Source organism: Ictalurus furcatus, chromosome 25, assembly GCF_023375685.1.
Source record: "Ictalurus furcatus strain D&B chromosome 25, Billie_1.0, whole genome shotgun sequence".
NCBI classification, from domain to species: domain Eukaryota; kingdom Metazoa; phylum Chordata; class Actinopteri; order Siluriformes; family Ictaluridae; genus Ictalurus; species Ictalurus furcatus.
The window spans coordinates 17196587-17217399 of record NC_071279.1 but is presented as its reverse complement, the minus strand read 5'-3'; the positions used below and the strand labels follow the sequence as shown (position 1 = coordinate 17217399).

The 20813-nt window shown below is 43.3% G+C and overlaps 1 protein-coding gene across 4 annotated transcripts in view; it reads left to right on the top strand.

Annotated features, from left to right (window-relative positions):
• The first annotated feature begins 5065 nt into the window (after window positions 1-5065).
• Window positions 5066-20813, top strand: part of efr3bb (EFR3 homolog Bb (S. cerevisiae)) — a 49833-nt gene continuing 34085 nt past the window's right edge. For 3 of the 4 annotated variants that reach the window (XM_053614147.1, XM_053614149.1, XM_053614150.1), the window contains exons 1-2: window positions 5066-5176; window positions 5742-5895. In XM_053614147.1, the coding sequence (XP_053470122.1) occupies window positions 5889-5895 (7 nt within the window). In that variant the 5' untranslated portion in view covers window positions 5066-5176; window positions 5742-5888. Of the gene's footprint in view, window positions 5177-5550; window positions 5896-20813 lie in introns of those variants that run through there. The other variant, XM_053614148.1, reaches the window with a different exon arrangement.

Here is a 20813-nt window from a genome sequence, read left to right as displayed (position 1 = left end):
CTCGTCACTCCCCCCCCCCCCCTTCATTTTCAACGATATCGTGATATGGCAGCAAGTGACAGAGCTGCTTTGTCACTCCAGCTGAACTTAATAAAACATATCCGTATCAGTAAATTATACAACGAGTATAAAAACATTATTGCGACTCAAAGCAGCACCTCTGTCACGAATCACACCTCCTCTGAATATGCTCTCACTTTTCGTACATTTGTGGCTCAAACTTGGTGGATTGAGGATACTTTGAAGCTGTCATTTCATAAAGGACTGAGTTAAGAGCTTCAATCAGAACTGGCTTTGCCGCGATGAAGGAAAGACTTTGGACCAGTTTATTGAATTAGAGATGTGAATTCATACCCTTCTCAGAGCCTCAAAGACCCAACAACACCGTAATATCTAACTCGGCCGCTTCTTACGACACGGATGAACCTGAGCCCATGCAGAATGGACATCATACCTCTGAAGATAGAGACCGTCGTATAAGACAACATCTCAGTCTGTTGAATTTCCTTTCCCTTGCCTTGCTCTGACTAACCGTAGTCTAGTCCAGTGGTTTTCAAAGTGGGGGCCACCAGGGGGCGCCCGGGGGGCCTCAACAATTTGGTGTGAAAAATAAATTCTCACTCTCAGACAACCACACACACACACACACACACACACACACACACACACACAATCAATTCCTAATGTAATGTAATGTAAAGATGTAAGATGTAATTATTAATAAAAAAAGGGGGATATATATTCAGAAGTCTGTATTTTTAATGTGTTTTAAAGACATCTTGCAAAAGGGGGGCCACGGTCAAATGTTAATGCCATTTGGTGGGCCTTGCCCTGGAAAAGTTTGGGAACCCCTGGTCTAGTCCTTTGTTTGCGTGTTTCTAGTTTTGGGTTCTTTTTCTGTCTGTTTTTAGTTGTTTTTATCAATAAAGACTGTCCGCACTTGCATCTGACTGCCTGGATTTCGTGACAACAATGGTTCCATGGGAATAAATTTGCAGCCAACATGATCATTTCATCATGTATTTTTAAAGCTCTGGAATAAAACCAACCGCCACCCGAGCTCAGGATCAAACCCCAAATCTTGGAGCTGCTCGGAGCTACACAACTGGGCCACGTATGAGTGAGTCGCGGATCACGTTACTATTACGCCAGTTGGCTCTCTCTACATACATCATGCTAGATTAGATTAGAGACTTGTTTAAATAAATTTTACTACGCGCATGAAATGACATTTTGATGAGAAACGAAATATATTTATGCAACTGATACATTTGATTTTCTCTCAAATCTGACTTGACTACATATTTCTTCAGCGTGCAATAGGGCAGAACAGTTGTTCCTGAGTATATTTTGTGCCTGTTGGGATGACAAAAGCACGAGAGATCTTTAATAGAATCCATCAAGCTTGCAAACTAACCTGGTTTGTCCAAAAGCACATGTTGTCATGGTAACTCAGCAGGGCTTATGATTAAGCTTCGTTTGTGGAAATGAAATTGACTGAAATAAGCCGGGCTTGCTGAAATAAACCTGGCTAATTGAGTTAGCTGGCTTTGTGGAATTACCTAACCTAATCTTGCCTAATACTACCTACATTATTTTCATTCGTGGCATTCAGTTGTTAGAGGTAGCTTGTTCAGCTATCTGTTGAACTTCTCAAATCTGCCCCTGGTCCAGAAACAAACAAACAAGCAAACAAAAACAAACAGAATACCATCTCCTGTGTACTATCCTCTCTTCACTCTCCAAATAGAGTTCAATTTAAGGTTTATTATTTCTTTTTAAAACTCTGTACAGCACTGAATTACATCTCTGAGCTCTGTTCCACCTGGACAAGCCATGATATCTTCTAACCAGTTGTTTTTAACCTGTCCACATTCTCAGATGAGGTCCAAAGGTGATTCAGGACCAGTGGAGGGTTTTGTAAAGGCACGCCCTTCGGCTGATCTTTTAAATCCAATTTAAAACATATCTTCTCATGTTTTTGACACTTCCTAAGGTTTATATTATCAGGTATATGTTTCATCTTGCTATGCTCTCTTGTTACCAGTGAGTCTGTTTTACTGTGCTTTATTGGTTTGTTTAGTCTATTTCATTTGCTTATTTGAATTAGCACAGTAAGATTTGAATGGCATTTTTACCGTGCTACAAATGCGCTGTTCTGTAAATAAGCTAAAATAAATTAGACTTGGCTTGAGGGGGTTAAAACAAAGATGCCATTATTTTCCCCTGCCAAAACCCCTAAAATAGATAAGAAATTTGAAAGATGTCATACCTACAACTGCACATCTCTGTTAAGCCCGAGACTCCCAGCTGATGTCAGTGCAGTATGGGTTAAAAGGTGAAAGGTCTCGAGATCACTTTCCTCCAGTTGTCATGGAACTGAACACAAGTGACACACAAGCACAAGAAAACACGTATATACTTTTGCTTTTAATACTGCTTCTGAAAGTTAAAACGTCGATGCAACTCTACAAACGTACAATTATACAGATGTGCAAAGCTGATAGAGACATATCTCCCAGATGTAATCTTACCCAAAGCTTGTTCTACCAAAGTATTGAACCACAGGGGGTGAATACTTATGCAAGCAACAAATTTCTGCTTGTTTGTTTAATTACTTTTGTGTCACATATTGTGTAAATCGATGATATATACTTATTAATTATAAAAGAGACCAACGATGCTTACTTTATATGGTCCGCGTTTATTGGACAGCAAAAAAGACATACACAAATTTACTAACACAAGTTTATGCCACTTGACTCTTGACTCCGGAGCGTTTGTGGATCATCTCTGTATTTCTTTGCAAATTCCAACCTGGCTTTCTGATTCTTACTGCTGACGAGTGGTTTTCATTTTGTGGTATGGCCTTTATATTTCTGTTCTTGAAGTCTTCTTCGAACGGTAGATTGTGAGACCTTCACCCCTGCCCTGTGGAGGTTGTTGGTGATGTCACTGACTGTTAATTTTGGGTTTTCTTCACAGCTCTCACAATGTTTGTCATCAGCTGCTGTTGTTTTCCTTGGCTGACCCGTTCGGTGTCTGTTGCTCAGTGCACCGGTGGTTTCTTTCATTTTCAGGACATTGAAAATGAAATTTCTGTATTGGTTTTGCCCTTGGTTTGTGCACTGCGTCTGATTAATTTTCCCTCTTTTCTCGGTTTCAAAATGGTAATTGGTAAATGGTCTGCACTTATATAGGGCTTTTTATTAACCTTAGCGGCTCTACAAAGCACTTTACATTGGTTCTCATTCACCCACTCACACGCCAATGGTAGCAGAGCTGCCATGCAAGGCGCTAGCTTGCCATCGGGAGCAACTTCAGTGTCTTGCCCAAGGACACTTCGGTATGTGGAGTCACGTGGGCCGGGGATCAAACTGCCAACACTACGATTAGTGGACAACCCGCTCTACCACCTGATCCACAACCGCTCAATGGCTTGCTCTTTTCCCATAGACAGCTCTCGGATCTTCATGTTGGCTTACCCTTTTTAACAACAAACGCAGTCTTCACAGGTGAAACTGAAAGTGAAAACCAAGAGTAGATGTTCAGAGCTATTAAGTGTTTAAACACTCAATCCAACAGGACACACCTGCGTAACAAGAAACACCTGTCAGTCATATCTTCCAAAATTGTTGCTCGCCTACTCTGTTCTATGTCATTTAACACATCGACAACAAAGAAATACCAGGAAGTAAAAGCTGCAATTCTAAACTCTCTTCTCATATTCATCTTTTAATCTTAACACCAAAATGTCGTCGGTCTACAGCAGAAACAAACGAATTTTCCTTGTCGTTCCAATAGTTTCGGAGGGGACTGTGTTATGTGAGAACCTGAATTATTACATCCAGGGAAGTAATTTACATTAAAAACATATATTAAGTGGATAATTTCATATGATATGATACGGTGCTGCCATCTTATGGACACCTGCAATGCTACCAGACAGTCTGGACCTGTACATTAAATTATATTGATCATAAATCAGTGAGACAAAATAATGAAGGCATTTCTATGAATAAAAGGGCTAGTACATTTAAATCATAATTATGCTTTAATTTTATATAACTTATATATATAAAATAAAAATGAATAAGAACAATAATAATAATAAAAGTAGACATCAACAGTCAAATGCAAGTTTCAAAAAGTAAATCTTAAGTTGAGCTTTAAAAATGCCAAAGGTCTGAGTTTCCCTGAGTTCAAGTGGAAGAGAGTTCCAAAGGGAATTAATTAAGACCTAAAACACATGGGGAAGTGCTATTATAGGAAAAGAATCAACTATGTGGTGGCAGGAAGCAGTCTGACGCAATTCAGAGTTACTGTTACCACCTGAAAAAACACACATTTTTAACCCAATTAAGTGCAGCATCCGCCGTACTATAAAAAATTATTAAATATTACAACGAGCACATGAATATAAAAATCTGTAATTTGCCATACAGCCGTCACAACCTTCAGAGTCGCAGTTATTGCTCTGTAAAGACACCTTGGACTCTTAATTATGCATATGATTTTTAGCTGTATATCTTATTCATAATTCTTGGTCGAATAAATAAATAAATAAATAAATAAATAAATATTGTGTGTGTGTGTGTGTGAGTGAGAAAAAAGTGTGTTCTACAAGCGGGGAGTCTAAAAGCATTTCACATCACATGTTTTAACTTGGTGCTATTTTCATGGCCATGTCTAATTCATTGAAAAGATGGTCAACACTGCTGGGGAAAAGAAAATAGCAGCCCTCATAGAATTTGTAATGGTTTTACTGGTTATAATGGGAATTGTAATTGTTTTTTAATCGTTTTAATTGTAATTGTGGGTCTCTATCGGTAATTTGTTGCCTTCTGTGGGTGGCATGTTATGTCTAGAGGATACCATTAAGGACCAATAATGGTAATGTTTTTTTAATGGTTAGTTGATGGTTTTTAATGGTATTTGTACTGGAAATCATTCGAATTTCTGTGATGGTTTCAGCAGGGTAAATTTAATTGTTGATTATAATGTTGGATTTATTTTCTTCTTTTCAAAAAAAAAAAAAAAAGAAAAAAAAAAAAGAATGAAGCGTCAGATCGATTCAACAACAACAACAACAAACAACTTTATAAATGTCAGATTGCCCAGCTGAGTGGGAGACTGACGGAGCAAGTCGTGGGTCTCCAGTGGATAACTTTATAACGTTAGTTATTAAGACTGGTGATTTTTCTTCTTGTTTAGATATAAATGTGTGTGTTTTTCCCCTTCATCACTGTGTCAGACGTTAGTTCGGAGGTTAGGAATGTAATATGTATGGTATACATTTTTGCATGCGAACAGTGTGAATACCTGACCAAACCAAAGCACAGTCCTGAACAGGCTAGTCAGCTGTCATGCTATTCTCGCTCTAACTAAGCTAACGAGTTAACTAGCTGGATATTTACTATATAAAATAACGTTTTGATTACTCTGCAAAACAATTTTTTCTTAAAAAAAAATATATATATATATATATATATATATTTAAGAACCAGTCGATTAAATAGTTAAATTGCATAGCTAGCTATGTAGCTTGCTAACCCGTGGACAAACACCTAGCTTTGCCTCCTTGTTTACTGAACAAGTTAACTAACAAACAATTGTAAATTCAACATATTTGGTGAAATAATAGGTCACGTTTGTTGACTGACAATACCAAGATTTCGTCTACGCGGTATGGCTTGAATGCAGCGTGAATTAAGATATTTTTGGACGTTTTATTATCGTAGGCCTGGATGTCATCCTGGGACTTTCCTGCTGTGAATGAACCGAAGGGAAGCACAGGAACGGCGGGTAGAGCGCCTTACAACAAGAGGAGCAGCAGCCAAGCTAATGTGTAGTAGTCCAACCCGAGAAACAGTGCTGGTGAAGTAATAATGGCAGGTAAGTTTACACCTTAATAAGTGTCCCCCCCCCCTTTTTCTTTTCAGGGACTTGTTTACATTTAAAAAATAAAAATAAAAAACCTTTCGCCAAAGGTGTAGTGGCTGCAAAACCTCCCAAAAGTACTGAGTTGTCTCTTTAGTTAGCAGTTCACTTGAGGCTTGTAGTGAGCTGTGTAGATGTTTAATGTCATTCATGTTGTACTTTTATGTGTTTTTAAACTTTAAAAAACTGATTTATTTCACGAACATACTCTTCAAACATCAAGCTAATTATTCAAACAATAGTCTACAATAGTAGTTTGGCTGTTTATTGGAGTTGAAGCACTTTTTATTCCTGAATTTGAGCTTTCCATGGACTGAACAGATTTAGGTCATCATTCATAGACAACTTGTTTTTGAGTTGTTGATCTCTGAATCATCATCATCCATCCATACACCCACCCATCCGTCCATCCATACACCCACCCATCCGTCCATCCATCCATACACCCACCCGTCCGTCCATCCATCCATACACCCATCCGTCCGTCCATACACCTACCCACCCACCCGTCCGTCCATCCGTCCATACACCCACCCACCCACCCACCCGTCCGTCCATCCGTCCATACACCCACCCACCCACCCACCCGTCCGTCCATCCATCCATCCATCCATCCATCCACCCACCCGTCCGTCCATCCATCCATCCATACACCCACCCGTCCGTCCATCCATCCATACACCCACCCGTCCGTCCATCCATCCATACACCCACCCATCCGTCCATCCATCCATACATCCACCCGTCCGTCCATCCATCCATACACCCACCCATCCGTCCATCCATCCATACACCCACCCATCCGTCCATCCACCCGTCCGTCCGTCCATCCATCCATACACCCACCCATCCGTCCATCCATCCATACACCCACCCATCCGTCCATCCATCCATCCATACACCCATCCGTCCGTCCATCCATCCATACACCCACCCGTCCGTCCATCCATCCATCCATACACCCACCCATCCGTCCATCCATCCATACATCCACCCGTCCGTCCATCCATCCATACACCCACCCATCTGTCCATCCATCCATACACCCACCCATCCGTCCATCCATCCATCCACCCCAAGTAAGCACTCTGTCCTGGTAAGGGTGGTGGTGGATCTGGAGTTTATCCCAGGAACACTGGGCATGAGGTGGGAATATACACCACTGCAGGGCAACACACACACGCACACATACACACCCAGTGGCAATTTAAAGCAGCTAATCCACCTAAGGGAATGTTTTTGGGAGGAAATCGGAGAACCCAGAGGAAACCCACATGTACATGGGGAGAACATATGAAGCTCTACTCGCACAGTAACCCGAGCTCAGGGGTCTGTACCATGAAACGGGTTTGTCTGGCTAGCCAGGTAAGTTTCAGTTTAGTTTGTGCCAGCCCTGGGTTTTAGGCACCATGAAAGTGGCTTTGCTTTTGCTGGTGTTCGTTGCCATAGTAACTTGCGCTCCACAGCTAAACTGCTCTGGGGCAGGTTTTATTCTGGGTAAGAAAACTCAATTCCAACTTGGACTAATCAGCTGTGAGGGAAGTGAGACAAATCTGATGCGTTTCAGTTAATCCGGTAGTGTCTGCGTTTGGCTTTTCCCGATGACTATCTGTATGACAGATATCGATTTTCGGCAGATGGTGTAGTTTATTTATGTAGACTTCTTGAGCCGCACATTAACAATCTGACCTGCCAAAGCCACGCTCTGACTGTACCGCACGCTGTGTGTCTGACTGTACCGCACGCTGTGTGTCTGACTGTACCGCACGCTGTGTGTCTGACTGTACCGCACGCTGTGTGTCTGACTGTACCGCACGCTGTGTATCTGACTGTACCGCACGCTGTGTTTCTGGCTGTACCGCACGCTGTGTATCTGACTGTACCGCACGCTGTGTTTCTGGCTGTACCGCACGCTGTGTATCTGACTGTACCGCACGCTGTGTTTCTGGCTGTACCGCACGCTGTGTATCTGACTGTACCGCACGCTGTGTATCTGACCGTACCGCACGCTGTGTATCTGACTGTACTGCACGCTGTGTTTCTGGCTGTACCGCACGCTGTGTTTCTGGCTGTACCGCACGCTGTGTATCTGACTGTACCGCACGCTGTGTTTCTGGCTGTACCGCACGCTGTGTTTCTGACTGTACCGCACGCTGTGTATCTGACTGTACCGCACGCTGTGTATCTGACTGTACTGCACGCTGTGTTTCTGGCTGTACCGCGCGCTGTGTATCTGACCGTACCGCGCGCTGTGTATCTGACCGTACCGCACGCTGTGTATCTGACCGTACCGCACGCTGTGTTTCTGGCTGTACCGCACGCTGTGTATCTGACTGTACCGCACGCTGTGTTTCTGGCTGTACCGCACGCTGTGTATCTGACTGTACCGCACGCTGTGTATCTGACTGTACCGCACGCTGTGTTTCTTGCTGTACCGCACGCTGTGTATCTGACCGTACCGCACGCTGTGTTTCTGACTGTACCGCACGCTGTGTATCTGGCTGTACCGCACGCTGTGTTTCTTGCTGTACCGCACGCTGTGTATCTGACCGTACCGCACGCTGTGTTTCTGACTGTACCGCACGCTGTGTATCTGACTGTACTGCACGCTGTGTATCTGACTGTACCGCACGCTGTGTTTCTGGCTGTACCGCACGCTGTGTATCTGACTGTACCGCACGCTGTGTATCTGACTGTACCGCACGCTGTGTTTCTTGCTGTACCGCACGCTGTATGTGTTGCTTTGCGGTTCTTCGCGAGTGGCACATATCTGCATGTGGTGGCATTATTCCTTTCCTAATACAGTTTACAAATTGCTATTTATTTTATTAATGTTTCATTTAAAAATGTACATTTATATTAAATGAAATGTGTTGGGGTTATGAGTTTTCAATCCGTTTGTTCTCACTGCGAGCAAGTAAACTTGCACACTTACACAATCTGCAATGTTCCCGAGCTTCGGCAGCCGCAACAGTGTTGTCTTTTGCGGTTAGTGTATTTTTTAAAGCCCTCCTAGTTCTTGCTCTTGAACCGGACGTATGCACGCTTGCTTTTTTCCCCATGCTGAACGCCGTTGACTGTTTGCTGCAAACATCTGGCTTTCATGTGCACATGCACGCTGAGTAAACATTGATTCAGTCGACAGAGAAAGTTGATGAGCACCGTCATTGTACCAATAAAGCCTGATTTGGATCGGATCGGCTTGGTTTGGTTTAGTCTACTCGAAACCAGTCCTGTTGTTTATATCTACGTAAGAACTCAAAAATAAATCCGATAGAAATCCATCATATATCCTGAACATGCAGACTTTTTAGTCTGGAAAATGCTTGTCCACTCTTCTCAGGGGAAAGTAGTTAATCCGTGCTCGAAAAAGGTCTCTAGATGACATCAGACTCGTTTGCATATTCATTATATCGTCATGATCATTTGCATGTCATCGAACGCAACATGTTTCACGCAGAAGGAAGATTTTCTGAAGACGTGAGCGTTTTATCAGAATGGAAAATGAGTAAGACTCCTCCTATACATTTTTAAAGAACGCTTGTATCTTTTGTTAAATAACCACACGCGTTTTAATACGTTAACGACCAGACGTGGTTCATGTGGAGCGTTAGTTTTTATAACGTCTCATTATAACGAGCGAGCGGATTCGTTTAAAACCTGTGATTTGCAGCCACACTACAGTCAGGGCCACAAGAGAAGAAGCGAAATAAATAAAATAAACGAGTTCAACTATTTAAAAATAAATAAATAAAATACCGTGACTTACCCGAGAGTGTTTCTCCGCAAACCTGAGGATTGTTAGCGGCGTGTGTCTGCGCTTGCCGAACTTGAGAAGTTCGTTTTCTTTTAGGACTTTGCTTTTTAACAGTCTTTCAGCTTTGTAGTGCAACCCTCAGTGTGCTCTCGCTCTCTCGCTCTCTCTCTCTCTCTCTCTCTCTCTCTCTCTCTCTCTTTCTTTCTCTCCTAATTAACAAACATCTCACTAACACAGTGCCATTCCCTGTGCATTGTCTGCTTTAGCGGTGAGAAACCGTGAAGGAGGATGACGGACGAGTCGAGCGAGGTGTAAAGCTCCCGTGCGGAACACGGCGCCGGAGACTTCGCTCAGGGACGCTGCTCTTTCTGGAGGCTGAAAAGTTTTTCTGCTTCATGTTGAGTTTTAGCGCTGTGTCGGTGTAGCAGATTTTAAACCCTGGTGCTGCTTGTGGACTGTTTCTTTAAAAAGTTCGAGCAGTTCGCGTATGCACCGTGGATTTCCGTCAGTTCCTTTACACACCTGCCACTAGACATTTTACAGGTGTGTAAACCCGTTCCGTTCGTTATTTACAGCCTGGATGTCGTCGTGCTAGTGATTTTAAGTGTAAAAAGCGAGGATGCTTGCGCCGACGCCCGCTCTCGAGCCCCATACCACACACAGGCTGGCACTGGATTGCCGGAGCTGGCTGGATCATCGCCAGGCCCGTGGTAAGAGCTCCTTTATGTGCCTCGACACTTTGTTCTTACACACACACACACACACACACACACACACACACACACACACACGTTTGTCTAGCTATCATTACTACCCTTGTGTGGACCTTCTATTGAAATAGTCATGTCAGCACGATACGGACAAATAAATCTAAACCTAACCTCATCATCAGTAAATAAAAGGAAACCGTTTCGGCTTTTAAAATATTTAAGTTTTTGTAAACAAACAAACAAACAAACATTTGGTTGGAATTCACCAAATTCCAGGTCATAACTGTCAGATAGCCTTCCTACCCTTGTGTGGATATTTGATCCCTAAAAAGATATAAAAACATGATACTGAAACTTATCTAATATGTTTTTTAAAATTTTATTTAAATTATTTATATATATATATATATATATATATATATATTTTTTTTTTTTTGTTCAAAAATGTGTTCTTTGTAACGTGATTAGTAACTAATTATTTACTAGTAACGTTCAGAATGACCCAGCACACGCCCTATGAACGATAAATCTTTTAAATGATTAAACTTTAAAATTATTATTATTTTTAAACTAAGCACTTAAAAATACATCGCTAAACTAAAGCATGGCAGTAATCACAGCATATCATTTATCAATTGATCTTTTTTTTTTTTTTGCATTATAGTAAAAAATAATAGTGTGTGTGTGTGTGTGTGTGTGTGTGTGTGTGTGTGTGTGTATAATTTAAAAATTACAGTCGTCTCTTTTATATGGAAACATTTCCAAAAAATATAATTTTCCAATTTCAAATCCTCCGATTTGTTTCAGGATTGGATCAAATTCATGCTCCACCCCCCCGCCCCCCCCGTCTTGTGCCGATATCGGACGCAGTACTGATCCCGGCTATAGGATCGTCACCGTCTCTGAAACATCATGTTGCTGTGAACTCGATGCTTATGACGATATGCATCATTAAAAAACAAAAAAGATTAAAAAACAAAACACAAAAAACCCCCATGATATTTCAGAACTATATACTGTGACATGATTTATCACGAGTGTTCAGATTGTCCGGTCTTAACACACACACACACACACGACTGCACTGAACACTACATACTGGTCCTTACATGTGGGTAAAATCGAGTCGTCGCTGCATCACAGTGAGATGTTTTGTCCATCCGAGCGTCTCTCCTGGGACTTTCTGCCGAATCGGTTCTCTCTGCTGAGCGGAAATGGTTCAAATTCCGTTTATGTTCCTGTCGTGGAAACTAAAAATAGATACACTGAGGCTGTACGGAAGTGGTCTTACTTACCCTTTAATTCTACAGCGTGGTCGAATTCTCGATTCTGATTGGTCAGAAGGTGTTGATGAATCTTCAGTAGCGTATTATAGCTCCAGAGCACAGGTTTATATTGATATGCTCGTTCTAATACGTTATCGTTTCTATGGTAACAACGGGAAAGTAGTAAACACACTTATATAGCGCTTTTTTTAACCTTAGCGGTTCTACAAAGCGCTTTACGCTGGTTCTCATTCACCTGTTCACACACACACACACTCCAATGGTAGCAGAGCTGCCATGCAAGGCGCTTGGGGTTCAGCGTCTTGCGCAAGGACACTTCGCCATGTGGAGTCATGTGGGCCGGGACTCGAACCGGTAACCCGCTCTACCACCTGAGCCACAGCCGCCCGGTGGTGAGAGGACGACTTTCTATACAGACACGAATGAGTACATAAATTCCCAGATGGTCCAAAAGTCCAGTGGGTTGAGCTGGATCTCGTCCAACTCCACTTATAAGCCTAATACGTAACCAACACTTGACTCGGCCCGTGTGGGAGGAGCCGGATCAGGTCCGCAGGTAGACATAGTCGTTGTCCTGCTCTAAGCTGGTGTCTGAGGCAGCACGTTGTGTTTGTGCCCTCCAGTGTTTGGATACGAGTTGTGGTGTTTTCTCTTCACATCGCACACTGCCTAGTGTATGTGTTTTCTCGCATGTTCATGCATGACGTGACCGCGTGCGGTACTCTATAATGATCCGATTAGTTTGTCATCTGTTCAGAATCGGATTGCCGTTAGCTAAAATGTTCTCCACTTATTGCCATGGGACTTCCGCTAGAAGACAGTGAGTGCTATTTAGCCGAACTAACATTATGAAATGGTGTAAGAAGATCCTAATGGCTTGGTGTCCTGTCAGAGGCTAAATGATACTAAGCGGTGAACTAGCCTACACGGGCCAGACATATACAGTCAGGTCCATAAGTATTTGGACAGTAATTTTGCCTCTGATTCATTGGCAGGTGCGGCCTGTTTCCTCATTATTTCACGACATATTAAGGAGATAAAAGGTCAAGAGCAGGTTCCAAGCATTGAATTTGCATTTGGTAGCTGTTCATGAGAACGCTCAATATGCTGCCCAAAGAGATGTCGATGCAAGCGAAGGAGAACAAAACAAAACCGAACTATCCGAGAGATAGGAGAGACTGAAAAACCCCTTCACAACATCTACCCAAGTCAAGAACACTCTGGAGGAAGTATCAGGAGGCGTATGCCTGTTAATGTCTACAGTCAAGAGACGCCTTCATGAATACAGAGGGTTTACGTCAAGATGCAAACCGCTGGTAACACTCGAGCAGAAAGGTCCGATTAGATAAAGCCTGTTCTGAGACAAGGTTAACTTAGTTTAAGGAGAAGGAAAGGAAGGGCTCATGATCCAAAGCATACCACATCATCTGTCAAACGTGGTGGAGGCAGTGTTATGGCATGGGAATGTATGTCTGCCCATGGAACTGAGGCACAGGTGTTGATTGATGATGTGACTGCTGATAGAAGAAGCAGGATGAATTCTGAAGTGTATAGAGCTTTACTTTCAGATCAGATTCAGACAAATGCCGCAAAACTGATGACAGTCTCACAGTGCAGATGAATAATAACCCAAACATACCACGAAACTAACCCAAGACCTTCTTAAGGCAAAGAAATGAAATGTTCTTAAATGTCCAACGACCTCCATCCAATCCAAACCTCAATCCAATCCAAACCTCAATCCAATCCAAACCTCAATCCGCTTTCTACTTACTGAGAAGACAAAACTGAAGGCGGAAAGACTCACAAACCAGCAGCAATCGAAGGCAGGTGCAGTAAAGGCCTGGCAAAGCATCTCAAGGGAGGAAACTCAACATTTGGTGATGTCCATGGGTTCCAGACTTCAGGCAGGAATTACAGCGCTTATTACACCATTTTTAAAGAACTAAAAGTAATTGGACAAACTAATAATCATAAATGAAAGTCATTTTTAATCTTTGGTTTCAAATCCTTTTCAGTCGATGACTGCCTGATTTCTGGGAACCATGGACATCACCAGACTTTGGGTTTCTTCCCTGGTGGTGTTCTGGCAGACCTTAACTGCAGCTGTCCTCACTTCCTGCTTGTTCTTGAGCTGTTTTCCCTTCAGCGAGTGAACCGCAGTTCAGTTGGATTCGGGTCAGGCCATTGCAGAACATTTCAACTTGGTTGCTTCAAAAAGAAGGGTTGCTTTCCAAGCATGCTTCAGGTTGTTGTCTGATTGCACTGTGAAGCGCCGTCCAATAGGTTTTGAAGCATTTAGCTAAACATGAGCAGATAATATAGCCCTTGACATTTTATCCTGCTGCTTTAGTCAGCAGTCACATCATCAATAAATACAAGGGAACCAGTTCCATCGGCATTGGTACACGCCCATGCTATAATATGAGGTGGTCTGCTGAGGTGAGCAGTTCCTTCCCTTCTCCATAATCTTCTATTCCCCCATCATTCTGCTCCATCTTCATCTCATCTCATCCAGAAATATACAGGCTTTTTTTTAAAAAAAAAACAAAAAAAACAAACTCTCATCCTGTTTTTGAGGCTTACCAATCATTTAAACGTTGTAGTAAACCCATCGTATTTACTCTGGTGAAGTCTTCTCTTGATTATTGACTTTGACACAAATACGCCTATCTCCTGGAGGGTCGTCTTCATCTGGCCAACTGTTTTGAACTGTTTGTTTTTTTTTATGTACAAAATAGTTGATTTGGCCTTTCTGATGGGATTTTTTTTGTTGTTGTGGTTGTTGTTTTTTATTTTTTTATTTTTATGTTTATTCAGCCTAATGATGGCTTGCATCACAGGCACTGACTGCTCTATGGATTTGACATTGAGAGTTAACAGGAACAGATTCCAAATATGGACGTGACACTTGAAATCAGCTCTAAACCTTTGGTAAGTGAAGTAAATGAGGGAATAACACAGACTTGGCCATGGAACAGCTGAGCAGCCAGTTGTCCAATTATTTTTGGTCCCTTAAATAAAAAAATTTAAAAAAAGGGTTGTGGGGGTGGGGTGGGTCGCATATACAAAGCGCTGTAATTCCACCACTTTTTACTCGATTTGGACGTAAAATAGCCTCGAATTAAAAGCTGAAAGTTTTGAGTTTGCATTCCAAGCTGAAATGCCAATAACTTTGTCGACGTCCAAATATTTATGGACCGGATTGTACGTGATCTCTGCTAGGGATTTGTTTAAAACCCTTCCTGTGTGTGTGGACACGTTTTTATCTCTCTCTCTCTCTCTCTGTGTGTGTGTGTGTGTGTGTGAGAGAGAGAGAGAGAGAGAGAGAGAGAGAGAGAGAGCGATATAAAACCCACAGGGAGATTGAGGATGAGGAATGACTGATAATAAATGATGACGCTTCCTGTGGGGGGGGGGGATAAGAGGAGGGGGCAGGAATAGCTCTGAAAGTAGGAGGAGCGTCTGTTTCTCTAACGCTTGACTCCGCCCCCCCTTTGCCTCCCCCCTCGAGAGCTGATTGGTGTACAGGAGGTGTGTTCTGCCGTGTGGATAATCAGCATTTTTTTTTTCCAGCACTCGGGAGCGCAGTCAGGGAAAGCCAAGGTCATCATGCCTCGCTTATCATTTCCCTCTGCACGCATCTGAGTGTGTGAGATTGAGGCTGTTTTTCTCCGTGCGCGCGTGTGTGTGTGTGTGTGTTGATGGAAGAGAGCTGCTCGTGAGCGTGTGTGTGTGTACGTGATCATCGCTGTAGCTGCATCAGAGAAGCTGCAGGGTAGGACGAGGAAAGAGCATCTTTACGGTCTCTTCTGTCCATGTACGGTAAGGACTGCAGTTCTGTCTTTCTGTGTGTGTGTGTGTGTGTGTGTGTGTGTGTGAGAGAGCGAGAGAGAAGGATTAAAATCATATCTGTATGCACAAGGTCATCTCTTGTCCGCACACTTTTTTTCGCTCTCGTGTCCTTCACACACGTTTACACGAGGGACCTGCAGTGTGCTGGTGATGATGCGCAGCTCTCAGACGGAGCTTCTCTCTCGTCCGGTCAGATGAAATTCCTCACAGACGTCGGTCTATTCACGCTCTGCTGGAAAGCACGCCGAGGAACTTCTGCTCCAGATGACGTGATTGGTCACACTTCGGGCTGACGTACAGCACCGGACGTGGGTCGGTATCGATTTCTCCGGGTTTCAGAGGTTTGACCGACTCAGCAGGCTCATCGTGCGACGTCACGATACGCCACGATTTGGAGCGCAGACGTGACGGTGATGACGCCGTGATGACTCATCGCCGGTTACGCTTTTGTCAGCGTGTGAGGTTTCTGTAAAACCCTGAACGCGGCAGCGTGACGCCCTTAAGCGCCTTTCACTCAGCGCAGCATCACGATATGTACATTATATACAAAAATTCTAATTATTTGAATAAAAATAAAGCCCTCCATGTACAACGTTTATTCCGTACAGATTTTGAAAAAGATTTCCATTCACGCCGTCATAACAGCCACATCTAAACGCTCTCGTAGTTTATCGTATTGATTTAAAAAAAAAAATAAATAAAATTTAACTGGATTATTTCCAATGAATGTTTCTGGTGGGGAATTTCCAAATATCTCACGATTCATTTCGCTTGGGATTTTTTTCCTTCTCCGGTATGATCACTTACTGCGATTAAAAACCCGATGATATCATTTCCATCCGTCCAAAAACCATCACGATTAGTCGACTCCTACGTATTAGAGCGGTCAGAACAAATGTGTACACAAATACTATCATTTCGAATATTATTTACATAGCGTGAATAATATTTACATAATATTACGTCATTACGTAAGAATGCTGAATAAATTTGAATGTAATTTTATTAGAAATGTATATATTATTATTATTATTATTATTATTATTATTTTTTATTATTATTATTATTATTTTCCTGCATTTTCTATCTAATTTAGTCTCGGCTAAATCTCTCACATCAAGTGCGTTTTTAAATCTTTTTTTTTATTGTGGAAAACTACTGCAATTGCACGAAATAGTCTTTCACAGCGATGTCTGTTGGTAAACGAGACCTTTCAGCTGTACTCGTGTTCGACAGACGTGAATCGGAGACGCGTTTTGGCCGAACGTGTGTCGCGATGACGTGACGTGTCTCGGCCCAAATCTGCAGTCGTTTTGAAAAATTGTAAGTGTGGATTTTGCGTTCATTTCTGCGATCGAGAAATCGCTAAACCCTGGAGGGACCCGATAACGCACTCGGAGGAAAGCGCTGTCTGCCCTCTTCCTCATACGTGAGCTCATACACCCAAAGGATTGACCTATGATTGACAGGGGAGAGAGAGTAAGCCCCTCCTACCCGGAGAACACGGCCAGTTTTGCTCTCTTGACGATTGTGGCGTTTTCGTGATTCTCCGATGACCCTCATGTTGGTCGTTTATGACCTGGTATATTTCCATGTTGTGAAATATAAGGACGAACGACGTATAATAAGTGTCTTTCACGCGTTATAACATATAAGTAGTTCATTTCCATCAGACATGTATTGCGGTCGTGCCGGACAGTGTCTTATAGGAAATCTACTGCGCTACATAATAATAAATGGATAAAAAAAAAAACGAAGAACGTATAGTCATCAATATGATGTAGCTTTCTGTTTGTAAAGCATCAGGATAGAGGACTTTCTCGTCTTCTTAACCTCAAACAATGGGAGAAAACGGAGAGGCTGGCGAGAGAGCTACTGTTTATATCTGCTATGACGTAAGAGAGAACAGAACGCGGACGTTCCACAGTATTAAAGTGCACCTATCATGCTTTTTCAGATATGACCTTTCATGTAGCGTGTTATATACGGAGCGGTTTGTGAATGTAAAAGCGTCTGCAAAGTTTCAAAAATCAACGCGCACGCCAAACGGAGTTATCGACTCCCAAACGAAGGATTCGATTCTGAACAGCTGAATCGAGTCGTTAGTGATTCCAGACTTTACTTCCTGTTCTAACCTACGTTGGTTTGTAAGAAAAACCCCCGCCTCTGGTCTTCATCGGCTGCTCGCGAACAACGTGTACTTTCACCCGCCTACGGTTGTTGCCGTAGTATCCGAAGCACGAGCTGTGAAGGCACAGCCCTCTTCTGGAAAGGGGGCGGAGAGCAGCAGCTCATTTGCATTTAAAGTGACGCACACGAAAACCGCGTGTTTTTGCTTCCACTCAGAAAGGGGCATTTACAGCATGGTGTAATAAATAACCTGTGGGGTATTTTGAGCTGAAACACCTGAGACTTATCTTACATATTGTAAAGAGGGGCATAATAGGTCCTCTTTAAGTGTAGCTATAAACGGATAAGAAGTATGACGTGTTCTTTAATAAATAAATAAAAACCTACAAACTTGTTTAATGGAATTTCAGCCTCATTATACGTAGCTTTTAAAAGGATAAAAAGTAGTGCTTTATTCCTTCTATAATAGGGGACACAAACTTTTTTTTTTCCCCTTTAGGATTATTGTTATGTTTATGGCGCTGTAATGAATAAGTAATGAAGAGTGTCTGTGTTTGGGAGTTGGTGTAGTTGCAGGATAAACCTGCAGATGTTCGGCTTCACTTTCATGTAAAAATAGCAGGAAGTGGGGCTCAGGATGTCTCTTACGTAACAGCGCTGAAGGGCACCATATAATCTCTCTCTCCTTCCCTCTCTCTCTCTCTCTCTCTCGATCTCTCTCTCCTTCCCTCTCTCTCTCTCTCTCTCGATCCCTCTCTCTCTCTCTCTCTCTCCTTCTCTCTCGCTCTCTCTTGATCCCTCTCCTTCCCTCTCTCTCTCTCTCTCTCTCTCGATCCCTCTCTCTCCCTCTCCTTCCCTCTCTCCTTCTCTCTCGCTCTCTCTTGATCCCTCTCCTTCCCTCTCTCTCTCTCTCTCTCTCTCTCTCCCTCTCTGTCCCTCTCTGTCTCTCTCTCCCTCTCTGTCTCTCTCTCTCCCTCTCTCTCTCTCCCTCTTTCAATCCCTCTCTCTCTCTCTCTCCCCCTCTCTCTCTCTTGATCCCTCTCTCTCTGTCTCTCATGCTCTCTCATTCTCTCTCTCTCCCCCTCCCTCTTTCGATCCCTCTCTCTCTCCCTCTCTCTCTCTCTCTCTCTCTCTCTCTCTCTCTCTCTCTCATGCTTTCACTCTCTCACTCTCCCTCTCTCACTCACTTTCTCTCGACCCCCCCCCCCCCCGTCCCTTTCTCCATCCCCCTCTCTCTCTCTCTCTCCTGATGTGACCCAATCACACTAATGCGTTCGGACTGCGGGTTTACGCGTAGGTGGGTTTGTTTACATTCTTAAAGGGAAAAGAAGCGAAAGACGTTCTCGTGTTTACAGCAAGATTCAGAGGAGAAAAGCTCAGAGGAAATACTCTGCGTACAGAGCTTACTAGTGTGACTGAAACGTATTAACGTAGTGGAATAAGACGGACGTGTTAATGTAGGACAGCAGGTGAGCGAGTGCGAGGTTATTTAGAAAAAAGAAAAAAAAAAACCCCTCACACACGCCGCTTGTTTTCTCACCGTAATCAAGCTCCAACACTCCATAATCACGCTTCTGTTTCAGACTCGGTCCTTACCGGCTGTTTCGGGAATTACTTACCCGAAGCTTTGAGCGTCCTGAAGACCTTGTTCATGCTGAAACACTCTGAAGATCAGCGTGAAAGAGTATCGCTGAGTTTCTAGAGCGATGATCTGCCGGTTAAAGCGTTTCAGCGGATTTTCCTAACGAAAACGCCACCACGAACCCCAACACTTCAAAGTGTTCCATTAAGCGCTCCCTCCAGGATTGGCAGAAACGAACGCAAAATCGAGCAAGAGTTTTTCAAAATGAACGCAGTTTTTCCGCGGATTCCGGCCAAGACGCGTCGTGTGACCGTCATCGCAGCGCATATTCACCCGAAACCCTCTCCGCTCCACGCGCGTCGAACACGAGTTCAGCTAAAAGGTCTCATTTACCAGCAAACATCACCGTGCGAAACAATTTCATGCCAATTCAAGTCGTTTTCCGCACAAAAAAACTTTCCGACCGCAAAAACTGAGCTCTACGAAATCCTGTACGGACTGGATAACGGTGAAGCGTTAAAAGCTTTTCGTTCGTTGGTCTCAATAGAGTAACACGCTCGGCGAAAAGTGCTGTCGGCCATCTTCCTCATACACGAGCTCACACACGCTCACGATTGGCTAGAATCGCCGTGATTGACGGGGGAGTGAGAGGATGCCCCTCCCACCTATTTTGCATTACCAAGTTTTTGTTAAATAAATAAACCGAGTTGCAAGTAAAGTCAAATGGTGAGTAGGGAGCTGGAGAGTAGTTAACAGGGTTAATAGTAGTCCGCTAGGGTTGGGTTAGCGCTACGTAAGCTGAGCTAACGCTGAGCTGATTCCGGGTTAATTGTGCAGTCGTACGGAGAGAACTGCTGATCTGCGAGACTGTTTTTCCTCATGCAGAGGAATGAGGCAGTGAGTCAGGTTTGCTTCAGCAGCAGTGCACTTAATTAAATTGAACTCCCTTTTTCTGACGAGCTTTCCGTCCCTTCCTCACGTCCTCTCCTGCTTTCTCTCCCTCATCTGTTCATTTCCTGGAGTGCATTCCTACCACTGCTCATCCGCTCTCTCTTTAACGAGCGGAGGTGGAAGGTTTGCACGAACCCGAGAAAAGTACAAGCCGGGGTTCCTTTCAGACGCAGTTTTAAAAGCGGTTGTGGAATAGCGGAGCGGTTTGTGCGACGAGGAAAGAGACGCGACGGCTGTGTAACGGAGAGGTTTATTAACACGACGTTCATATCTGCTCAGGATCAGTGCCGTTTGTTGTCGCTTCTTTTAATTAGATCAAGAAGAGCGTCAGTTCCTCGGCTTGCCGCGCGTTTCCAAACCGCACGTGTTATTTTATGTATTTATTTATTTCTACATACGGTGCTTCTTGTGCTTGAAAGTTTGTGAACCTTTTTAGAATTTTCTAAAAGCAGTTCATGTGAGGAAACCCACCAACATCCCAGAGCCGAAGCTGTTCTGTCCTGAGGAACGGGATAAAACTCCCCCGAGCCGACGTGCGGTTCCGATCAACGGTGACCCCGAACGTTTACCACACAAGGAGGTCACACCAGATACTGAAAGCA